The sequence below is a fragment of the Phodopus roborovskii genome, unplaced genomic scaffold (genome assembly GCF_943737965.1).
Source record: "Phodopus roborovskii unplaced genomic scaffold, PHOROB, whole genome shotgun sequence".
In the NCBI taxonomy this organism is placed as follows: Eukaryota; Metazoa; Chordata; class Mammalia; order Rodentia; family Cricetidae; genus Phodopus; species Phodopus roborovskii.
In genome coordinates this window covers 544,846-563,258 of record NW_026126645.1, presented here as the reverse complement: position 1 = coordinate 563,258, position 18,413 = coordinate 544,846, and the positions used below count along the sequence as shown (strand labels likewise).

Below are 18,413 nucleotides of genomic sequence, written 5' to 3'. Positions count from 1 at the left end.
GGGTGTGGGGGCAGAGGGGTGTTAGGGCAGTGAAGGTGTGGGGTGTGGGGGTGTGGGGTGTGGGGGCAGAGGTGTGTGAGGGCAGTGAGGGGGTGTGGGGTGAGGGGTGCGGGGTGTTAGGGCAGTGAAGGTGTGGGGTGTGGGGGTGTGGGGTGTGGGGGTGTGGGGTGTGGGGGTGTGGGGGTGTGGGGTGAGGGGTGTGAGGGCAGTGAGGGTGTGGGGTGAGGGGTGCGGGGTGTGAGGGCAGTGAAGGTGTGGGGTGAGGGGGTGTGGGGTGTGGGGGTGTAGGGGTGTGGGGGCAGAGGGGTGTGAGGGCACAGCAATAATGGCAGCTATTGCTACAGAGTCCACACGGTAACTACATGGCTGGAACAGTAGAAATGGCCCAAGCCGAGAGAGAAAGAACTCTGCAGAGCAGGTAGAGCTAACAGGACCTGGGACAGAGGTAGGGACCAATGTCATCAGGAACAGGTCCTTAGCACCTCAGTATCTCATAGTCATTAAGTCAGGTTTGATCCCCAGCACTGAATAAAGATCAGGCATAGTGGCAATGTCTGTCACTCAGAAGAAGGGCCATCCTCACACAGTAAGTTCAAAGCCAGTCTGAGATATGAGTCCTTGACTTAAAAAAAAAAAAATTAAATTCAGCTTCTCAATCAGCCAGTGAGTTGCGTTCTGTTCTGAGGTGGGTTTAAGATCAACGATTCCAAGAGCAAAGGGCCCATTGCCCAATCAGCAGTCTGATTACGTCCTCTCAATCTGTGAAAAAGGATCCTGCCACTAGGTTACAAGTATCCGTGGGCAGCTTCTAAGTGAGAGATCGGCTCGAGCGACCGACAAGTGACGATCTGCACCTAGAGACTGGACAGATAGTGTGGGGCCCCTGGGATGAGTGATGGTCCGATGCCTTCGACGAAGCTGCTCCATTGATGGTAGTCCTCCTGCAGGTCTGAATGGGCACAGACAGGAAGGAGGGTTAGGCAGACCACTGCAGAGTCGGATACAGTACCTTCCAAGGAGTCCCTGGGGCATCCTACAGACGGGGAGCATCTGGGATACCAAAAGAACTGCGTGTGGCAGCCCCCCAGGCAGCTGAGGCGGGAGCTCTAGGAGTCTGGGCAGCTGGGCCCACCCAGGCAGTTCCTGAGACACAAGTAGAAGTGCTGTAGCTTCTGCTAAGCAAAGTGGGAGAGAGAGGCCTTCAGCAAGAGACAGATCAAGGGAAGAGGTGCTGGAGGTGGGAGGGAAGAGGAGGCCTGGGGAGGAAGGGGAGGCCTGGGGAGGAAGGGGAGGCCTGGGGAGGAAGGGGAGGCCTGGGGAGGAAGGGGAGGCGTGGGGAGGAAGGGGAGGCCTGGGGAGGAAGGGGAGGCCTGGGGAGGAAGGGGAGGCGTGGGGAGGAAGGGGAGGCGTGGGGAGGAAGGGGAGGCCTGGGGAGGAAGGGGAGGCCTGGGGAGGAAGGGGAGGCCTGGGGAGGAAGGGGGGTTATTAGTATTCAAGCATCTGTACTGGCCTGTCCTTAGGGTTCTAACAGGATAGGCCCTCAGCTGCAGCCACTAAGAGCACCACCTGTGGGCCCTACCCATCGCCCATCCTCCTCCCTCCCTCCCAGTCTCTCTCTTCTCTCTCCCTCTTCCTATCTGTCTGCTCCAGCCCTCCCCCTTCCTGTCTCTGCTACTCCTGTCCCCAGAGGCTGCTCTCTTCCCTTCACTTTCTCCTTTTTACCATTTGTCCTTTCCCTAATTTAAAAAAAAGAAAAAAGAAAAACAAACCTCTGCTTGAACCCTGTCTTTCTCTCGTGTGCTGCTTTTCTTAAATTACAACAGGAGTGAGACCTTCCATGAGGGCAGGTGGGGACAGAGGGGAGGGAAAGGAGGTGTGGGTAGTTAGCGGGAGGGGGGCGGGATTTCACTGGGAAGGCAGCCTCCTTCGAGGCTTAGGCAGGAGCTGAGAGGTGATGCTGAGCCACCTCTGGCCCATTTAGTTCCCCAGTGACTAGGTACCTAAAAGCTTCCTCTCTCTGTAAAGCCAGTTGGTGAAGATACAGTGTCTTCACTTAGATTCTGCTTTCTCTCTTCTCACCTGGGTTACCACAGAGCCTCCCCGCTACCCCTGGGTAACCACAGAGCCTCCACGCTACCCAAACTCTAGGTTCTCAACTTTCCACCTCACCCATCCTCTACAAGTAGCTAGACTGCAAGCCTGTCCAACCATGCCATTCTCCTGCCTAGAACATACTACAGGCTCCTCCTCACGGATCCCTCCCAACCCCCTCCAGCAAACCCATGGGCCACTGCTCCTGACTTCTGCCCACTTCTCCTTTTCCCTCCTCAACAGTTTCCTGTCCTGAGCTCAGGATGTGCAGGAACTATCCAGGGAAGATCTCTGTCCCTTCCCTCCCTGTCCCTTCCCTCTCTGTGTCCTCTCTTCATCAGTCAAGACCAAAGCCAGAATCGCCTTGTTTAGGCAGCCCCTTGCCTGGCTGTTCTATCCCCTCCAGTCAGGTCTATCTGCTGGGTCCCAGGTAGCTGCTATGTGGCTGTGGTCAAAGACACTGTTGAGTATCGGGACACCGCAGCTCACTAATGAAGGGCCATGGGCTGTGGGGCTACAGTCTGGTGGGCTTCACGTTGGCACTGCCACCAGAACCAGATAACCTTGAACAAAATATAGATTACTGACATTTTCTAAGCTTTAACATATTCATCTGGAAAAAAATTGAAGCTAATAAATTAAAACCAAAACTACTGGAAAGGGCCATCTCCAGAATCAGACACGGACTCTAGAGTACTGAGCATGACAATTACTGGAGACAGCGTGCCCTAGACATAAGCAAACTAAATCTCCCGCAAGCTACCCGCCACCTCCTCCTCTGCAGCTCTCTCCCTTTAGCTGTCTGCTACTAAAGGGAGCTGGTCACAACATTGTCACCTTTAACTTGTCCCTTGTCACCTTTAACTTTTTCTTTTCTTTTGGGACAGAGTCCTAGCTGGCCTAGAATACTCTATGTAGACCAGGCTGGCCTCAAATTCACTGAGACCCGCCTGCCTCTGCTTCCCGATTGCTGGGACTAAAAGTGTGCACCATCACTCCAAGCAAACCCTGTCATCTTTAACCCTGGGCTCCTATATGGACATGTGCCTTGGGGAAACAGGAGGTGCAGCTGAGGACCAGAAAGCAGGAAACACTCAAGTCTTGGAAGTGGGGCCACCCCTTTTTGTCAGGAGAAAGGACATGTCTCTGTGAGTTCCCTGCAAGTCTCTAAACTCAGGTTGGAACAGTTCTTGGCTCATAATTTGCAAGGTGAAATGAGCAACTATAAACAGAAATGTAAACTTGACTCATAGTAGCAATGTGTTCTTAACAGGACAGGCATATTATAAACATAAGCACAACCCGAACCAGATGGGTTTCACATTGTGGGAAACATGAAGATACCCAGGCTATGCAGGGGAAGACCCCGGTCCTGAGCACAGATGGGAGGGTCCTGCTGGGCCAGGTGCTATCCAGACCATGTCTAGTGTAGTGTGTTCCAGTCAGGGCACCTCTCTTAAAAAGAGGCCCTGACAAACCACACCCAAAGGAAGGTGATAATAGACCACGTGAATGGAGGACATCAGAGGTGACCATAAATATCTAAAGAGCTGCTATGTGCTACCTCAGGCTTCTCTGGTCAGCTCTTGGGACAACTAGACGTGTGTGTGTGTGTGTGTGTGTGTGTGTGTGTGTGCGCGCGCGTGCGCGCGCGCGCGTGCATGTGCGTGTGCATGGGTGCGTGCATGTGTATGTGTGTGTGTTGGGGGTAAGGTATCAGATCTTGCTGTATGGTTGCTCCAGGAAAACCTGGCTGCCTCCTGATAAAGTGACTCGTGAGGGGTCAGCTTCCTGAGGCTCGGGGTGCTTCTCTTCCATGTCCACTGTGCTTCAGAGTAGGAAAAAAGAAAAGAGCATAGAAAGAACGAAAGAGGCCAAGGAAGACAGGGAAACCAGAAGACACACACTGAGCCTGTGGAGCAGAGAAAAACAAAACACAACAAAAACACATCCATCCTGCACTGACCCCTTGACTGTGTCACCCACTGGGTCCAGTATGCCTCATAAACAAACTTCCGGGGTTTCTTTCTTTTCTTTTCTTTGTTTTTGTTTGTTTGTTTGTTTTGTTTTTCAAGACAGGGTTTTTCTGTGTAACATCTCTGGCTGTCCTAGAACTAGCGATGTGAACCAGGCTGACCTGGAACTCACAGAGCTCCATCCACCCGAGTGCTGGGATTAAAGGTGTGAGCCACCAACACCCAGCTCACTTGTTTTCCCTTGAGGTAAACTAAAATTATAGTCTTTGTGGCCAAAAAAGTTTAATTAGACCATTAACTTTCTTTTTGCAATATTTGTGTGTGTGTGTACACACGTGCGTGCGCACATACATGCGTGCGCTCGCGTGCATGTGTACACATGCCACAGCCAGTGTGTGCCAGTCAGAAGACAATTCTGTGGAGTCAGGTCTCTCCTACCACGTTTCTGTGGGTTCCAGGGATTGAACTCAGGTCTTCAGGCTTGTACCACAAGAACCATTTACCCACAGAGCCATCTCATCAACACCTAGACCAACACCAACACTCAAACATCCAAATTCCCAGTGGAAAAGACAGCTTGCTTGTCCATCAGAGAAGACAACTTCTCTGGGCAGAGATAACACCAGGGACCTCAAAATGCTTTGCCAATTTAGCTGATCTGTGACTTATGATATTGGTTATAATATTTCCATGTTTGGTTTCTTAAAACAAAGTCATCCATAAATTTTACCCAATTATTATCATAAAGAGCCCACAATGCACAAAATGATGGTGTTCTGTCCTGGGTCCTCGTCATGTCAAGACAGAACACAGTGCTACAGGAGACCCAAGGGACCCCGTGTGTGCTCCCCAAGCCCCAGCTGTCTCCTTACCAAGGTGCTTCTGCAGGAAGGCCAGAATGGCCCGCACCATAACCTCCTGACCTTCATAAGGGTCCAAGGTCCCACGAGTGTGACTGGAAAAGAATTTAGCAATCAGGTTGCCCGTCACGAAGGCAAAGTCAGTTTGACTCCGATGAACAGCTCCCCTAGAGAGAAAGAGAAACCGCCGGTAGGAGGGTGGAGGTCAGGCACATGCGTGTGCCTGCCGTGTACAAAGTGCTGCCCATGTAACTCTCTCAGCAACCTTGTCGGGGAAGTACTTTCCCCTGTGACAGAGTCTGAGGAGGAAAGAGCGAGGATTTGACGGAGCTGTGGCTGGCTGCACCTGCCTCAATGTCTAGATCACCATGCCTGACGCTACAGGAACGAAGGTGAACCTGTTAGGGGGAGCTGGGAGAGGGAGGTAAGGTCCCAGTACCTGCCGTGCCTATTACCACACAACTTTTATCCACGGACCTCAAGGCCATGAAACATTTAACCTCACTGCCAGAACTGTGCCATGGAGTCAAGAGGGAGAGGAAACACCTGCTTTTGGTTAAGTAATCACAGCAGGGAGGGCACGAAAAAATGGGTTCTGGATTAAGCCCTCCGGTTATAAATGAATCAGATCATTCATTCATTCACTCATTCATTTGTGGTAGTGGAGAGTGACCCAGGGCCTTGCACATCACACGCTACACTGCACTCACTACTCCCGAGCCCTGTAAACACGTTTAATTCATAACTGAAATCCTCCATGGACTCCTATTGACCTAAATTACTCATGCTTCAAATGAATGTGATGTGAAAAAAATCTAAATGCTGACTGGCATACCTAATATGTAGAAAAGTGTATTTTAAAAAATTAGATTTATTCATTTATTCATGTGCATATGAGTCTGTGTGTCTGTCTGCATGCATATGTCTATGTGTGTGTATCTATTAATCTCTCTGTGTGTGGAGTCTCTGTGTGTATAAGTATGTGTGTATGCATATGCATCTGTGTGTGTGTGTGTGTTTATGTGTGTATGCATATGCATCTGTGTGTGTGTGCATGGTTGGAATTCAGAGGACAACTTGTGAGAATAAGTTCTCTGCTCTAGCTATGCCGGTCCCAGCAACAGAACTCCACATTCAGGCTTCATGGCAGGTTGCCTTTTCCTGTTGGTCATTTTACCAACCCAAAACTGTTTTTTTTTTTTTTTGTATGTATGTTTGTTTGTTTGTTTGTTTATGTATTATTTAAGGCACATGAAAAAAAGTATATAGAATGAAAAATACACTGGATTCTTCAGTATCCAGCCCTAGATTTTAAAAAATAATATACTGGGGTTGGAGAGATAGCTCAGTGCTTTAAAACACTTGTTCTTGCAGGGGACCCAGGTTTGATTCTCAGCACCCACATAGCTGGTCACAACAGTCTGTAACTCCAGGTCTAAGAATACAACACCCGGCAGCCAACACTGCCTTTTCCTATAAGTCACCAAAATGGCTGAAGTGGAGCAGAAGATGTGGACCTTCTGCCATGGACCTGGACCACTCGCTGGGTGTGTCCTATGAATAGCAGCTGATGTGGCTGTACAGCGCCCCACAGAGGTGAGACCTGAATCACTGCCTGTAGCGGAAGCAGTGCTCGCTACTCAAGCACCCCAGAAAGGCCAAGAAGGAGACGATGCCTATGGAGAAGCCCAAGGTGGTGAAGACCCACCTGAGGGATGGGTTCATCCTGCCTGAGATGGTAGGCAGCATGGGCCTGGGGAAACATTCTTGCAGTCCTGTCTGTCAACACTATGAAATCGAAGCCAAAGAGGAGCGACTGGGCCAGGAGAGGACACCACTGAAGCCACCACTCACACCCACTGAAGCCACCGCTCACAGTCAAACAGCTTCCCTAGATGATTCCCAAGCTACATAACACATGGCCAGCTGTACTTCCTGACATAGGCGCTAATGCATGGGTGCTGTTTGGCTTGACTGGGGCAGGCAGGAGCAGGTCAGGGAGGTCTCAGGCCTGCCTCAAGGCCACATGCCTCCCAGGTGACTTAAGCTGTGAAAGCCTGCTGCTCTGGAGAAAAGAGTCTCCACAGAAGGTGCAGTGACCACTGTGCAGTGAGCAGGTGAAGAGAACATGACCTATTTGGCCAGCATATAAATGGGCTTGGGTTGGGTCCCGTGTTGATGCCCAGCTTGGCCTCGAACTTTCCATCCCCCCCTGCCTAAGCTGCCTATGTGATGGAATTACAAGCATGCATCAACAGGCTCAGCCCCCATGAATGACTTTTAGAAGAAGGTCTATGTTAGGATAACCTCTGTGAGCTGGATGTCCATGGAAATTCTACAGAGCCACCCCCTCCCAGAGTTGTCAAAGCCTACGATAGCCAAGTCTTCAAAAAATAGTAAAATTCCCATAGGAGACTAGAGATCACTTGAATCCACCCAGACCCAACACACCCATTTCCCAGAAATTACTAAGTAAATCCTATCATGCAGCTACACAAACTGTTGAGGAAATCTCTGCCGGTGGGGCTAAGCAGAGAAGAGAGACATATGAAACCCTATAGGAATTATGATATAGGGATTGTTCTGTGAATATGCAAGAAGTCCCAGGTAACCTAGAAGAAATGAAGGGGCCATGCCTTTGGGGCATACTTACAGGACAGTCACAATCCTGGACTGTTGGTGCTGGGCACATATCTTCTTCATCAAGTTGATGGTCTCCACAGTCTGGAATTTCTCAGCATTGATAAAGAACACAGGGCCCCGGGCCTTGGGGTAAAAGTCATGTTCCAGAGGGAACATCCAAGCATCCAGGGCCACAGCACACCTGGGAATAAGGCAGACATACATTTGGAGCTGTCACTAAGATTAAACACAGGCAAGAATACATAGAGTGGAGGGGATGGAATGGGACCTTTCTCTCCAATGAGCTGATGACTCAGAAAGCCAGGAATTGGGTGCGAAGACCCACACCATCCTATTACAATCCTACATAGGATTCCCTTTTACCTGTCCCCAAAGAGCACTCTAGAATTTGTCCTCCCTCAGAGCAAGGGTCAGATTTCCTTCTCTGGATCTACTCTCAGGTGACACGCTCTAGTTCTGCAGAGTGTCAGCTCATCATTTAATCTCTCAATTCATTCAACATTCACTGAGTGGCTACTGTGGCCTTAGCCCTCTGGATGCGGAGATCAATGAGAAAAGCTCCAAGAGTCCCCAGGACAGCAGGGGAGAGTGAGAGACTATGAAAGTACTGGAACCACAGCTCAGAGCTCTGATGTTCAGGATGCTACATGAGCCCAGAGCCTGCTTGGCAGAGAACCCTGATGGGAGATTTCATTCTGTAAATATGTTTCTCGCATTGGTTAATGAATAAAGCACTGTTGGCCAATAGGAAAGCAAGATAGGCGGGACTAGGAGACAAGGAGGATTCTAGAAGTAGGAGGAAGGAGATCCAAGAGGGAGGATAGAGAAAAGAACGCCAGCCCCTCTCTCCAGTAAGACCACGTAGAAGTACTTAGATGAATAAAAATGGGTTAATAATTAAGACAGAGCTACCCAATAAGAAACTAGTAACTGGCTAACAGCTTTATATCTAATAAAGCGTCTCTGTACATTATTTGGGGCTGACGCGGCAGTGGGACCAGGTCGGCAGAAAAAACATACTCGTAACATAATGGCGCCCAACGTGGAGTTGGGAAAGGTATGGTTTAGATGGGATATAGGTAGGTTAGTCTATCTTCTTGTGAATTATTTTACTATAGTAAGATATTAGTATTATACAGCCTATGCTGTTATATATTCTTATTTGTGGTAACCTATGTAAAATTAAGTTTATATTCCCTTCCCTTGTATATTATATTTTGTCATATTGTGTAAAATCTTTCCATTTATGATATTTATGTACATTATCCTTACCATATTCTATGTATGTATACTTTTACTTATGTTCAAGACATTTTGTATATTGATACAATTTAGGATATTTTTATCATGTTGCACTTTATGGTTCTACCTCAGGTCTAGACATTTCTACTCTACCTCTGTTTTTAAAGATTTACATGTATATATACGTACATAGTTATATTGCTTAGGTATTTGTCCCTGCTTTACTCAGGGAAGTTTCCATCAGTTTTTTAGCTAAATTCCTGAGTATTACAGATTATATCTTCACCCATGTTTCCTACACCTATGAGATTAGTCAGACATAGATGCCTAATCTTCAAACACTTCATAGACCTGCAGAACATGGCATTTAAATGTTTTAATATTAGTACTCCATTGACATGAGACACTGTTGCTCCTGACAGCACCGTGAACTTTCCCAAAAATGTGTTGAACACTGTTGTTGCTCCTTCTGGAGTCCATCCTCGCTTCGGCTAATGGCCTCTTGGGCAAAGAATTGCACCCATCTTGACCACTGATTTGGATGTGTGGTTCTATATGCTTACAGGAGACAAACATAAAAGACTACTAAACCTTGCCAAGTCAGGGTAAGACAGCCTTTCTATCTCCCTGCTGTTGTTGTGGTCTGTCAAGTTCTCTTGGCCTTAGCCAGAACTGGGTGTACCAACATTACTGTGAGACCTTGGGTGACTGTCCAGGTAGCCTGCTGTTTCTGTCCTTGCTGCACCTTTTGGAAGTTACCCATCCGCACTTCCTGCCTACCCTAGCATTGTTATTTTCCTTCTCAGGTCTTGATGAGGCTGAAGATTAGACTGTCACAATTATTATTCTCTCTTCCTAGTTAGATATATTTGGTACTAGACTTAAGTTTTCCAGCTTAGGACAACTCTATTGTAAACTCCATTATGCCTTTACCCTAGGATAGATATGTAGGTCTTAAGTTGTTTGTTTTTGATTTTCCTTTTCTTAGAGCACACTTGTTATTCGCTGTTTTGTATATAGTTTTTTATCAAGCCTAAATCTTTTCTTTAGACTAAAAGGGAAATTGTAGTGAGATATTCACTTTGTCTGCTTCTGTGGCACTGGCCACGCCCACTGGGGGGTGGAGCCAGGGGCAGAAGTGATCTATGGAACTAGGTCTGAGGAGAAGCCAAGGAACACTCTCTTGTTGGCGGGACGCGGAGAAGAGAGCATCTGGTGGAACCTACTGGTGTTCATCTGTCTAGGTTGTAAGTTATTTCTCCCTGAATAAACATCTGTTCGGCCTATTTGTTTATCCTGATCCTTATTAAACCGTGATATCACCCTACAAACTTTCTTGGTACTGTGGTACTGCCACTCCGTTCTGTCCATGTCAGCAGGGGACGGTCACCTTCCACTGTAATGACAAGTGCAACTGCAAGGGCTTCACTTCCCCTTTCCTTGCCCTTATACATCACCAAGGCCTGACAACTCCATTGCATCTGACTCCACCCTCATGCAAATTCATCCTCTCAATTTTGCTCTGACTCAGTCACATCCCCTTAGCCCTTCAAGCTGGTCTGCTCCACGACATAGTAGCCAGGAGACTGTTTAAAATCTCTGCTTAAACTCCTTTAATGGTGTTCTCATTCTATTTTATTTTTTAAGATAGGGTCTTGCTTAAGTTTGCCTTGAACCTCAATCCTCCTGCCTCAACCTCTAGAGTGCAGAGATAGGGGCGTGTACATCACATCCTTAGCCTGTTTATTTTCTTCATCGCACTTAAGTGTGAAGAATTTGCTAGTCGATTTCCTCTCCCAACAACACAATCTCTCAAAGTCAGACCTTGTTTAGCTGATCACTGAATCCCTAGCCCATCAAACAGTGCCCAGAACATGACCCTTGTGTAACACATCCCTACTGAATGAATGAATGAATGAATGGTGTGTGAAGTTCAATGACGGCTGCATCTCCAGTACTCACCGAAACTGGACCTCCTGGGCCAAAGCCAGGACAGCTGTTGCGCCTCCAAACGAGTGTCCCATCACAGCCACCCGGCTCATGTCGATGCTGTCCTGAGGAAAGCAGGGAACTTAGCCGAGGAGACACAGAGAAGCAACTGTAGGAGAGTGAAGTGATGCCAACCAAAACTGCACCATCGGAGCCTCTGGCTGGAGTAGGGTGGCACACTGCTGTGATCTAGCGTAATTCTGAGACGCAATGATGGCAGGTTCAGGCCCAGCCTGGGCTATACAGTGAGACATTGTCAAAAAACAAACAAACAAAACCAAAACCAAAAAAAAACAAAAGTGTATCTGGGGTAGAGAGAATGTGAGGCACAAAAAAGGCCACTGGTTTGATGCCCAGCATGCCAAAGAGAGTAAAGAGAGGGCTCTGCCGCCTGCCGGGAGAGCTGACTGCTCTTCAGTGTGTACGACCTTCAGGAGCCTGTGCTTTTCATCTGCACTTTCTGTTTTTGTTTTGTGAGACGGGGTCTCACTATGTATTCCTCACTGGCCTGGAACTCACTGTGTAGACCAGGCTGGCCTTGAACTCAGAGATCCCTTTCCCTCTGCCTCCAAGTGCTGGGATTAAAAGCAGGCACCACCACACTGGCTCATCTTGGCTTCTGTAATCCCCCTGCTAACACTTCTCTCTGGTGAGAGTAGGCATTCAAATGTCTGTGGGTACCCCCAACAGATGGAAGTTGCCCGGCTTCCACCAGCTCATCTAAAAGCAAGCCGAGAAATCCCCTTTAGACTCTACAGCAGTGGTTCTCGTCCTGTGGGTCACGACTACTTTGACAAAACTCAGTTTCCAAAAATATTTACATTATAATCCATAACAGTAGCAAAACCACAGTTACAAAGTTGTAATGAAATAATTTTATAGTTGGGGGTCACCACAACACAAGGAGCTGTACTAAAGGACCACAGCGTTAGGAAGGTTGGGAAAAGTTCCAGCCTCACAAGCTGGTCCTCGAGGTTGCACAGAGCACACAGAGGGAAGTTCAGGGAACTCCCGCTGCCCTTCCTCCCTTCCCAATGCCCCCCCCCCCCACGTTGTGCTCTAGAGTAAGGGATGCTTGTGCAGAAAGCAAGTCAGGTTCTACTTCCTCTGTGTGCCTGTCCTGATTTTTATCCACAGCCCAGGGAGGATTTATGCGCTCTGACTGCTCTGTAAGTATCTATTTCTGGTTGTTCCCAGAAGGCTTTAGGACATGGTTCTATAAAAAGCCACCACCGATGTCTGCTAAGGGGCTGGGGAAATCTCCCCAGGCTTTGTGTGCCACACTCTTGTTCAGTGTGTGTCTCTGTGTAGCAGTATTAGTGCGGAGGGGGCTGCCTCGTCCTTTCCTGTGGCTGCACTTGACCTCACTCGGAAACAGACAGCTGGTTGCTCACTAACTCTGTCCCCACACACAGCTAGATCATTTCTTTGCAGTTCCATTTGACTGAGTCCTAGCCAACAGCATGAGCAAAAGTCTGACTTCCAAAGTGGAAGTGTGGTTAAGGGATGCTCTTGCAGAGGACCTGGATTTGATTCCAGCACCCAAGTCAGGCCTCTCACAACTGCCTGTAACTCCAGCTCCAGGGGAATCCACACCTCTGGCCTCTGCATATGCCTGTACTTACATGAACACACCCACATGCGACATACACACTAACACATAACTTAAAATAATAAAAATAAGTACATATATTTAAAAGTCTCAGCCCAGTGGTAGAATGGCTTTCTAGCTTGTGCCAAGCTCTAAATTCAATCCCAGTTCTGAAAAGAGCTTGGATCCCTGGACCACCTCTTGCACAGAGTACCCTGTGGATGGTACACAAGAGAGAGACATTTCTATTGGATGAAGCCACTGAGTGGGCTCTAGGTGCCCTAGCAATTAGCATCCCTGGGGCTCTTAGAGGAATTTTTTGGCTCTTCCCAATTGTTTCCTCTTAGGGATAATGCAGCTCATACAGGAAAAATCCATAGACTGGAAACTTCTAGATCAAAAAAAGAGAGAAAAAAAAAAGACATAAATTTGTGCCGCTGATAGCTCCTGACACACTGCCTTCCTCCAGACAGTGGAAGAGTCCATCTTCTTCACCACACTTGTTAACAGGGGGATCATGGATGTTCAGATTTACTCAGTCTCATAGGTGAGGTTTACTTAGCTGGTTAGTTTCGTGTTTCCTCTGAGATCCACCTGGACAGTGGCTGCTGCTCCTCATTACCTGGCTCGGATCTCAGGCAGGTGGGTCTGGACTTTGGCACTGGGGGACTACTTCTCCACTCAGCAAATAGTCACTAAACCCCTCTACAGTCCAGGTTCGGTCTCACACACAGGCATATGTGTCATTCTTAAAAATGGAGTTTTTAAAAAGAGGTATTGAGACATAAAACTTCGGCTTTGGGAAGTAAACTTCCAAATTAAAACGGACTCCATTTTTTTAATTTTAATTTTACTTTATGTGCATGAGTATTTTGCCCACATGCATGTCCATGTAATACATGTGCCTGGTTCCCGTGGGAGCCAGAAGGTTGTGTGCCTCTACATGGGTGGGAATCAAACCTGAGTCCTCCTGGAGGACAGCCAGTGCTCTCAACCGTAAGCCGTCTCTCCAGCCCCTCCACCACGTCTGTAACTCGATGCTGTCTGTAGGTGCTCAGACTCTTCCATGCTTGTCTCCATTTGATGTACAGAGATAATGATGCTGACTTCATGCATTTATGTGGAGAGCCCTTACCTCAGTAGAATTCTTATTCACATAGTGGAATATTACATGAGCATTCAAAATAGTCCGTAAGCAGTGTGTGGTTGTGCAAACTTGAAATCCCAGTAGTCAAGAGGTAGAAGTAAGATGACTAAGAGTTCGAGGCCAGTCTCAGCTACACAATAAGTTTGGGGCTACCCTAAAGAGCATGAGGCCCTGTCTCAAACAAAACAAAAAACAAAAAACAAAACACACAAAAGAAGAAGAAGAAAAAACACAGAAGACACTAACTAGTTAAGTGTGGTGGCTCACATCTGTAACTTTAGCACTTGAGAGATTGAGGCAGGAAGGCTGCTGTGAGTTCAAGGATAGTGTGGGCTACATGATGAGCTCTGAGCTAGCTTGGGCTATGAATCAAGACCATGTCTCAAACAAACAAACAAACAAACAAACAAAAAACCCCTACATAACATGAAAAAATACACTGTTTTATTAAGTGTATTGTGTGTGTGTGTGGGGGGGGTCTACTACATTTTGTTTTGACATTACAGGAAGAAGAAAGATCAGGAGAGAAAAGGCTGGGCATTGGAAGGTAGAAACTGTACCTCCCCGGCCACCAAGTCCATAGCCGGAACCGTGTCCTGCCCTCTAGGAGGGATCTTGGGACTCCCTTGTATTCTTGATTACTTGCCCACAGTAGACAGGTCACTGTCTACTCAGCACCCTGCCCTTGGGAAGAAACTATCCCCTCTAGCCATGTGGCAGAGTGGAACCTTCAGTCCTGGTGTCCCAGCTCCTCTGACCTGGAAGGCAGGGCCAAGCTGAAGAGCCTCTCCCCCAGCACAGTGACCAGGCCATGCAGACTGTATCCTCTCCACAAAGGCACAGCCTACAAGCTAAGAGAGCCTTTTCTTTTGGATCCCAGGGCTGTTCAGGCACAAGCCTGGGTTCCTAGCAACTACCTTTCTTGCTTGGAATCTGGTGAGAAGAAGGCCACCCACGCATAGCCTGTAGAAGAGACAGAAGAGTGCAGAGCTGCCAGGTCCGAGACCCTGGGTCTCACTATGCCAGTCTGAGGTCTCTTGGTGCTTTTGGTAGCATGTGTGGCTCTGGGTCATCCCAACTGTTGCCATACCTTCAAGGCCATCAGGTCCAATCCACCAGGAAAGACATTGAGAACCGTCTTCCCATCAGAGGCGTCCTGCAGGATCCGCAGTACCCGCACGCACTCTCTCACCCGCTGGTGCACCTGCAACACATCCCGTCTGCTGGAGCACCCCACAAACACACAGTGAGCACCTGGGCCCCCATGGAACTCGACAGGAGAGGAGGTCGGTCCACCGCATCTCAGCAAACACTGCAGACGCCCCTCGCAGCTCACACAGGTACATCTGACAGCATTGAGGGCCACCTGCCTACCTGCAGGGCCATCAGGATGGCCCTACGAGCTGATGCACACGAGAACATTTTGCCAACAGAAGGAACTGTTAGTGTCCTTATTCTCAAGCCCATTTACAGCACACCTGCTCCCTGTCTGCCACCCCTGCTCCCATTAACCTTGCCTTTTAAGGACTGGCCCTGCCCTGCCCCACCCCACCCCTAACAACCAGACAAATGATTTTTTGGTGAGAATTTTTCTTTTGCCTCTGCTCCGTAGGCTAGGAACCCTTTACCAGGAATGTTCAAACTTGAGCTTGGCTCTGGGATGGAGGACTGGGGAACAACACTCAGAGCCTTGTCCCCTGCTGATGGATGACTATCAGCAGTTAGAGCTGGCAGGAGCTCAGAAAGAAAGCCAGCCTGGGGACAGCAGAGACAGGGATGCAGACAGGGATGCTCCGGTCCCCTCTGGGAGCAAGTCCCAGTGAGTGAAGTCTCAGTCTCCCTACTTCCTATCCACATGAGCCAATCGGCTCCTCTGTCACCTAGCTAGGCTTAAGCTGGACTCTGTCACCCTCAAGAGCCCTGTGATTTATACCATATTTATTCCCATGGATGTGGTGAGCTCAGACCCACTATGCTGAGGCTCCTGAGAGAGAAAGTTGGTTAAAAGTCTTGCTTGTGGTTAGCTGAAGGTCCATGTTAATTGGCTGGTCCCCATGGGATAAAATTGGAAGACTGAGTCTTTAGAAGGTGGGGCCCAGTTGGAGGTCTTTAAGTTATTGAAGACCTGCCCTGAGGAGGGATTGTGGGATGCCACTACCCAACGGCACCTGCCCTGCCATCTGGGACCCTCACCAGAGGCTGAGGCAATAGGTCCACTGACCTTGGGCTGCTGTCTCCAGAACTAAAAACTAAAAACGCTGCTCTGGTAGGGTAATTACTTCCAGTATTTGCTGGAGAGACGGAAAGCTGACCAGACCAGGATGTGCTGCAGCACACCAACCTGCCTCCATTTTAGGCTTAAAAGCCACCTAGGTTCCTTCCTGCTTTATGATCAAACCTGTTTCTCAAGGATTGGGCTATGCTGCACCTGTAACCTTCACTGCAAATGGTTCAGTACTGCATGTTCCAGGAAATGGCAGTCATGTCTTTGTTTCAAAAAGTTACTTATAACCATTTTGCAACCCTACCTTTGCTTTAAAAGGCTGCATGACAGCTTGTGACTACCTTGTTATGACTACAGCACCTTGTTGTGCCCAACTAGCAACTATGTCTTTGTTCCAGAAGGGACTAACCTGTGCTTATGCTCTACCCCTGTGACCCTATTTTGTCCACCAAATCCCCATTTAGAAACCCCCTATCTATGAGCTACAAACACCTCACATCCAAGGGGCCTGAGGAGAGGCAGCCCGTGTGCAGGAATAAAAAAGTTTGCTTTAATTTGGCCATGATGATTTGGGTTGGTTGTCTTTCTCCTCCTATCTTTGGGATTAACAACACCAGTGGGCATGAACCTACCTCACCATACTGGTCATGGTACTACGACTATGCCAACCGGCACAAGCCTACCTGGGGATTCCTAACGTGGAATTCCTTCTCCCCTTCTTTGATTCGACGGAAAGGGATCCATTCCTCCTCCAAGGATTCTGTGGGCTGGCTCTCTTGTGGGGTCTGCTTGCAGAAGTAGGTGGTCGAAGCTGACTGGTCCCTGAATCACACATGCATTCAGAAAGAAAGCAAGAAAACAACAGTGATCTTATTCCTGGCCTTTGCCCTCGCCTCCCTTCCAAACATGATACACGGGCTCTCTGCTTGGCTGGCAGGTAAGGAGATGAGGGGCATGCACAGGAGAGCAGAGAAAAAGCATGGGCTAGGAACAGGCCTGGGCTGGAGCCCAGAGTCAGCTGTGTCATTCAGCCAGCTACTGAACATCTTTGAACCTTGGTGTTCTACTCTATTAAATGGGTATAATAACTGTTTTTCATGGTTATTAGAAATACACTGGGGCGAGGGATATAGCTCAGTAACAAAACATTTGTCCATCCATGTGTGTGGGTCTGATGCCCCAGCATACAAACTAAACTAAAAAAGAAGTAACACATTGATGGGGACTAGCCTATACCCTAGCTCACCACAGGTTTCTGACTGACTGCAGTTCACCAACCGTATTCTTACCTGTGTTCCAGAACAGCAACCACAAAGCCACGGGAGGCCAGCTCCATGCTGAAGGCTGAGTACAATGCCCTGGAGAGTCACAGGGAGAAGAGATAAAAAACTCCGCCGGCTTCACCCACCCTCCCGCTAGTGGTTGTCTCAAAAGACTGGCTAGGTAGGTGTTACGGGTGGTCCTCCTCCAAATACTTTCCCCAGATAGTTCAGCCCTCATCCCAGGGCTCTGGAGTTCTCCAGAGTGTGTTTGTAAGTTAATCTTCAATCTGAGATGCCTTTCCACCCCACTAAATCAGCCTGCCCCAGCCTTAGCTAGATTCTGACTACACTAATGTATTTATGTGTGTGTACATGTTCCTATGTGTTAATGTGTGTATGCATGTGTATGTCTATATGTGGAGGCCATGTTATCAGGTGTCTTTTTCTACCTTCATCTCATTATTTATTATTGTTATTATTAGTATATTTTGGGGCAGGACTTCTCATTGAACCTAGAATACATCAATTTTGTGCAACTAGCTGGCCAGAGAGTTCCAAGGAGCCTCCTGTCTCACCCACTCCTGAACTGGGATTATAGGTGTGTGAAGCTATGGCTAGACTTTACATGGGTTTTGGGGATCAAACTCAAGTCAGTCTCATGCTTGTACAGCAAGTACTTAACCCACCGAGCAGGGTCTCACTGCATAGCCCAGACTGGCCTGGAACACTCTATGTATATAATCCAGGCTGTCCTTGAACTCACAAAGATCTGCCTGCCTCTGCCTCCTGAGTGCTGGGATTAAATACTTTTTAAAACCACACTAGGTGCTGGGCAGTGGTGGTGCATGCTTTTAATCCTAGCATTTAGGAAGCAGAATCAGGAGGATCTCAGTGAATTTGAGGCCTACAAAGCAGGTTCCAGGAAAGCTAGGACTGCTGCACAGAGAAACCCTGTCTCAAAAAAGCCAAAACCAAACCAAAACACATACACACGCACACGCACACGCACACACACACGCACACACACGCACTTACACACATGCACACACATGCACACACACTCTTACATACATGCACATGCACACACATATGCACACACACTTACACACACACGTGGATGGCAAGATGGTTCAACAGGTAAAGGCACTTGTTTCACCAGCCTGACAACCCGGATTTGATCCCCAGGACATTCATAAAAGGTGGAAAGAGAGAACTTACTTCACAAAGTTAATTTTGCAAATGAGTCTACAAGTACCATTTATGATAATAATACATTTTAAACACACACATAAATCAAAAGTAAGTTTTGAAAATTTTTAGGTAGTCCTATTTTTTAAAAGGATCATTGGGGTGGCTGGAGAGATGGCTGAGCAGTTGAGAGCACTGGC

General features: G+C 48.1%; 1 protein-coding gene across 1 annotated transcript in view; it reads right to left on the bottom strand.

The window, feature by feature from the left end:
* Window positions 1-627: 627 nt before the first annotated feature.
* Window positions 628-18,413, bottom strand: part of Pafah2 (platelet activating factor acetylhydrolase 2) — a 30,948-nt gene continuing 13,162 nt past the window's right edge. The window contains exons 5-11 of the mRNA XM_051173720.1: window positions 17,053-17,121; window positions 16,447-16,585; window positions 14,630-14,743; window positions 10,775-10,866; window positions 7,581-7,751; window positions 4,940-5,094; window positions 628-949 (exon numbers count right to left, since the gene is read on the bottom strand). Coding sequence (XP_051029677.1) covers window positions 855-949; window positions 4,940-5,094; window positions 7,581-7,751; window positions 10,775-10,866; window positions 14,630-14,743; window positions 16,447-16,585; window positions 17,053-17,121 — 835 coding nt within the window. The 3' untranslated portion in view covers window positions 628-854. The remainder of the gene's footprint in view (window positions 950-4,939; window positions 5,095-7,580; window positions 7,752-10,774; window positions 10,867-14,629; window positions 14,744-16,446; window positions 16,586-17,052; window positions 17,122-18,413) is intronic.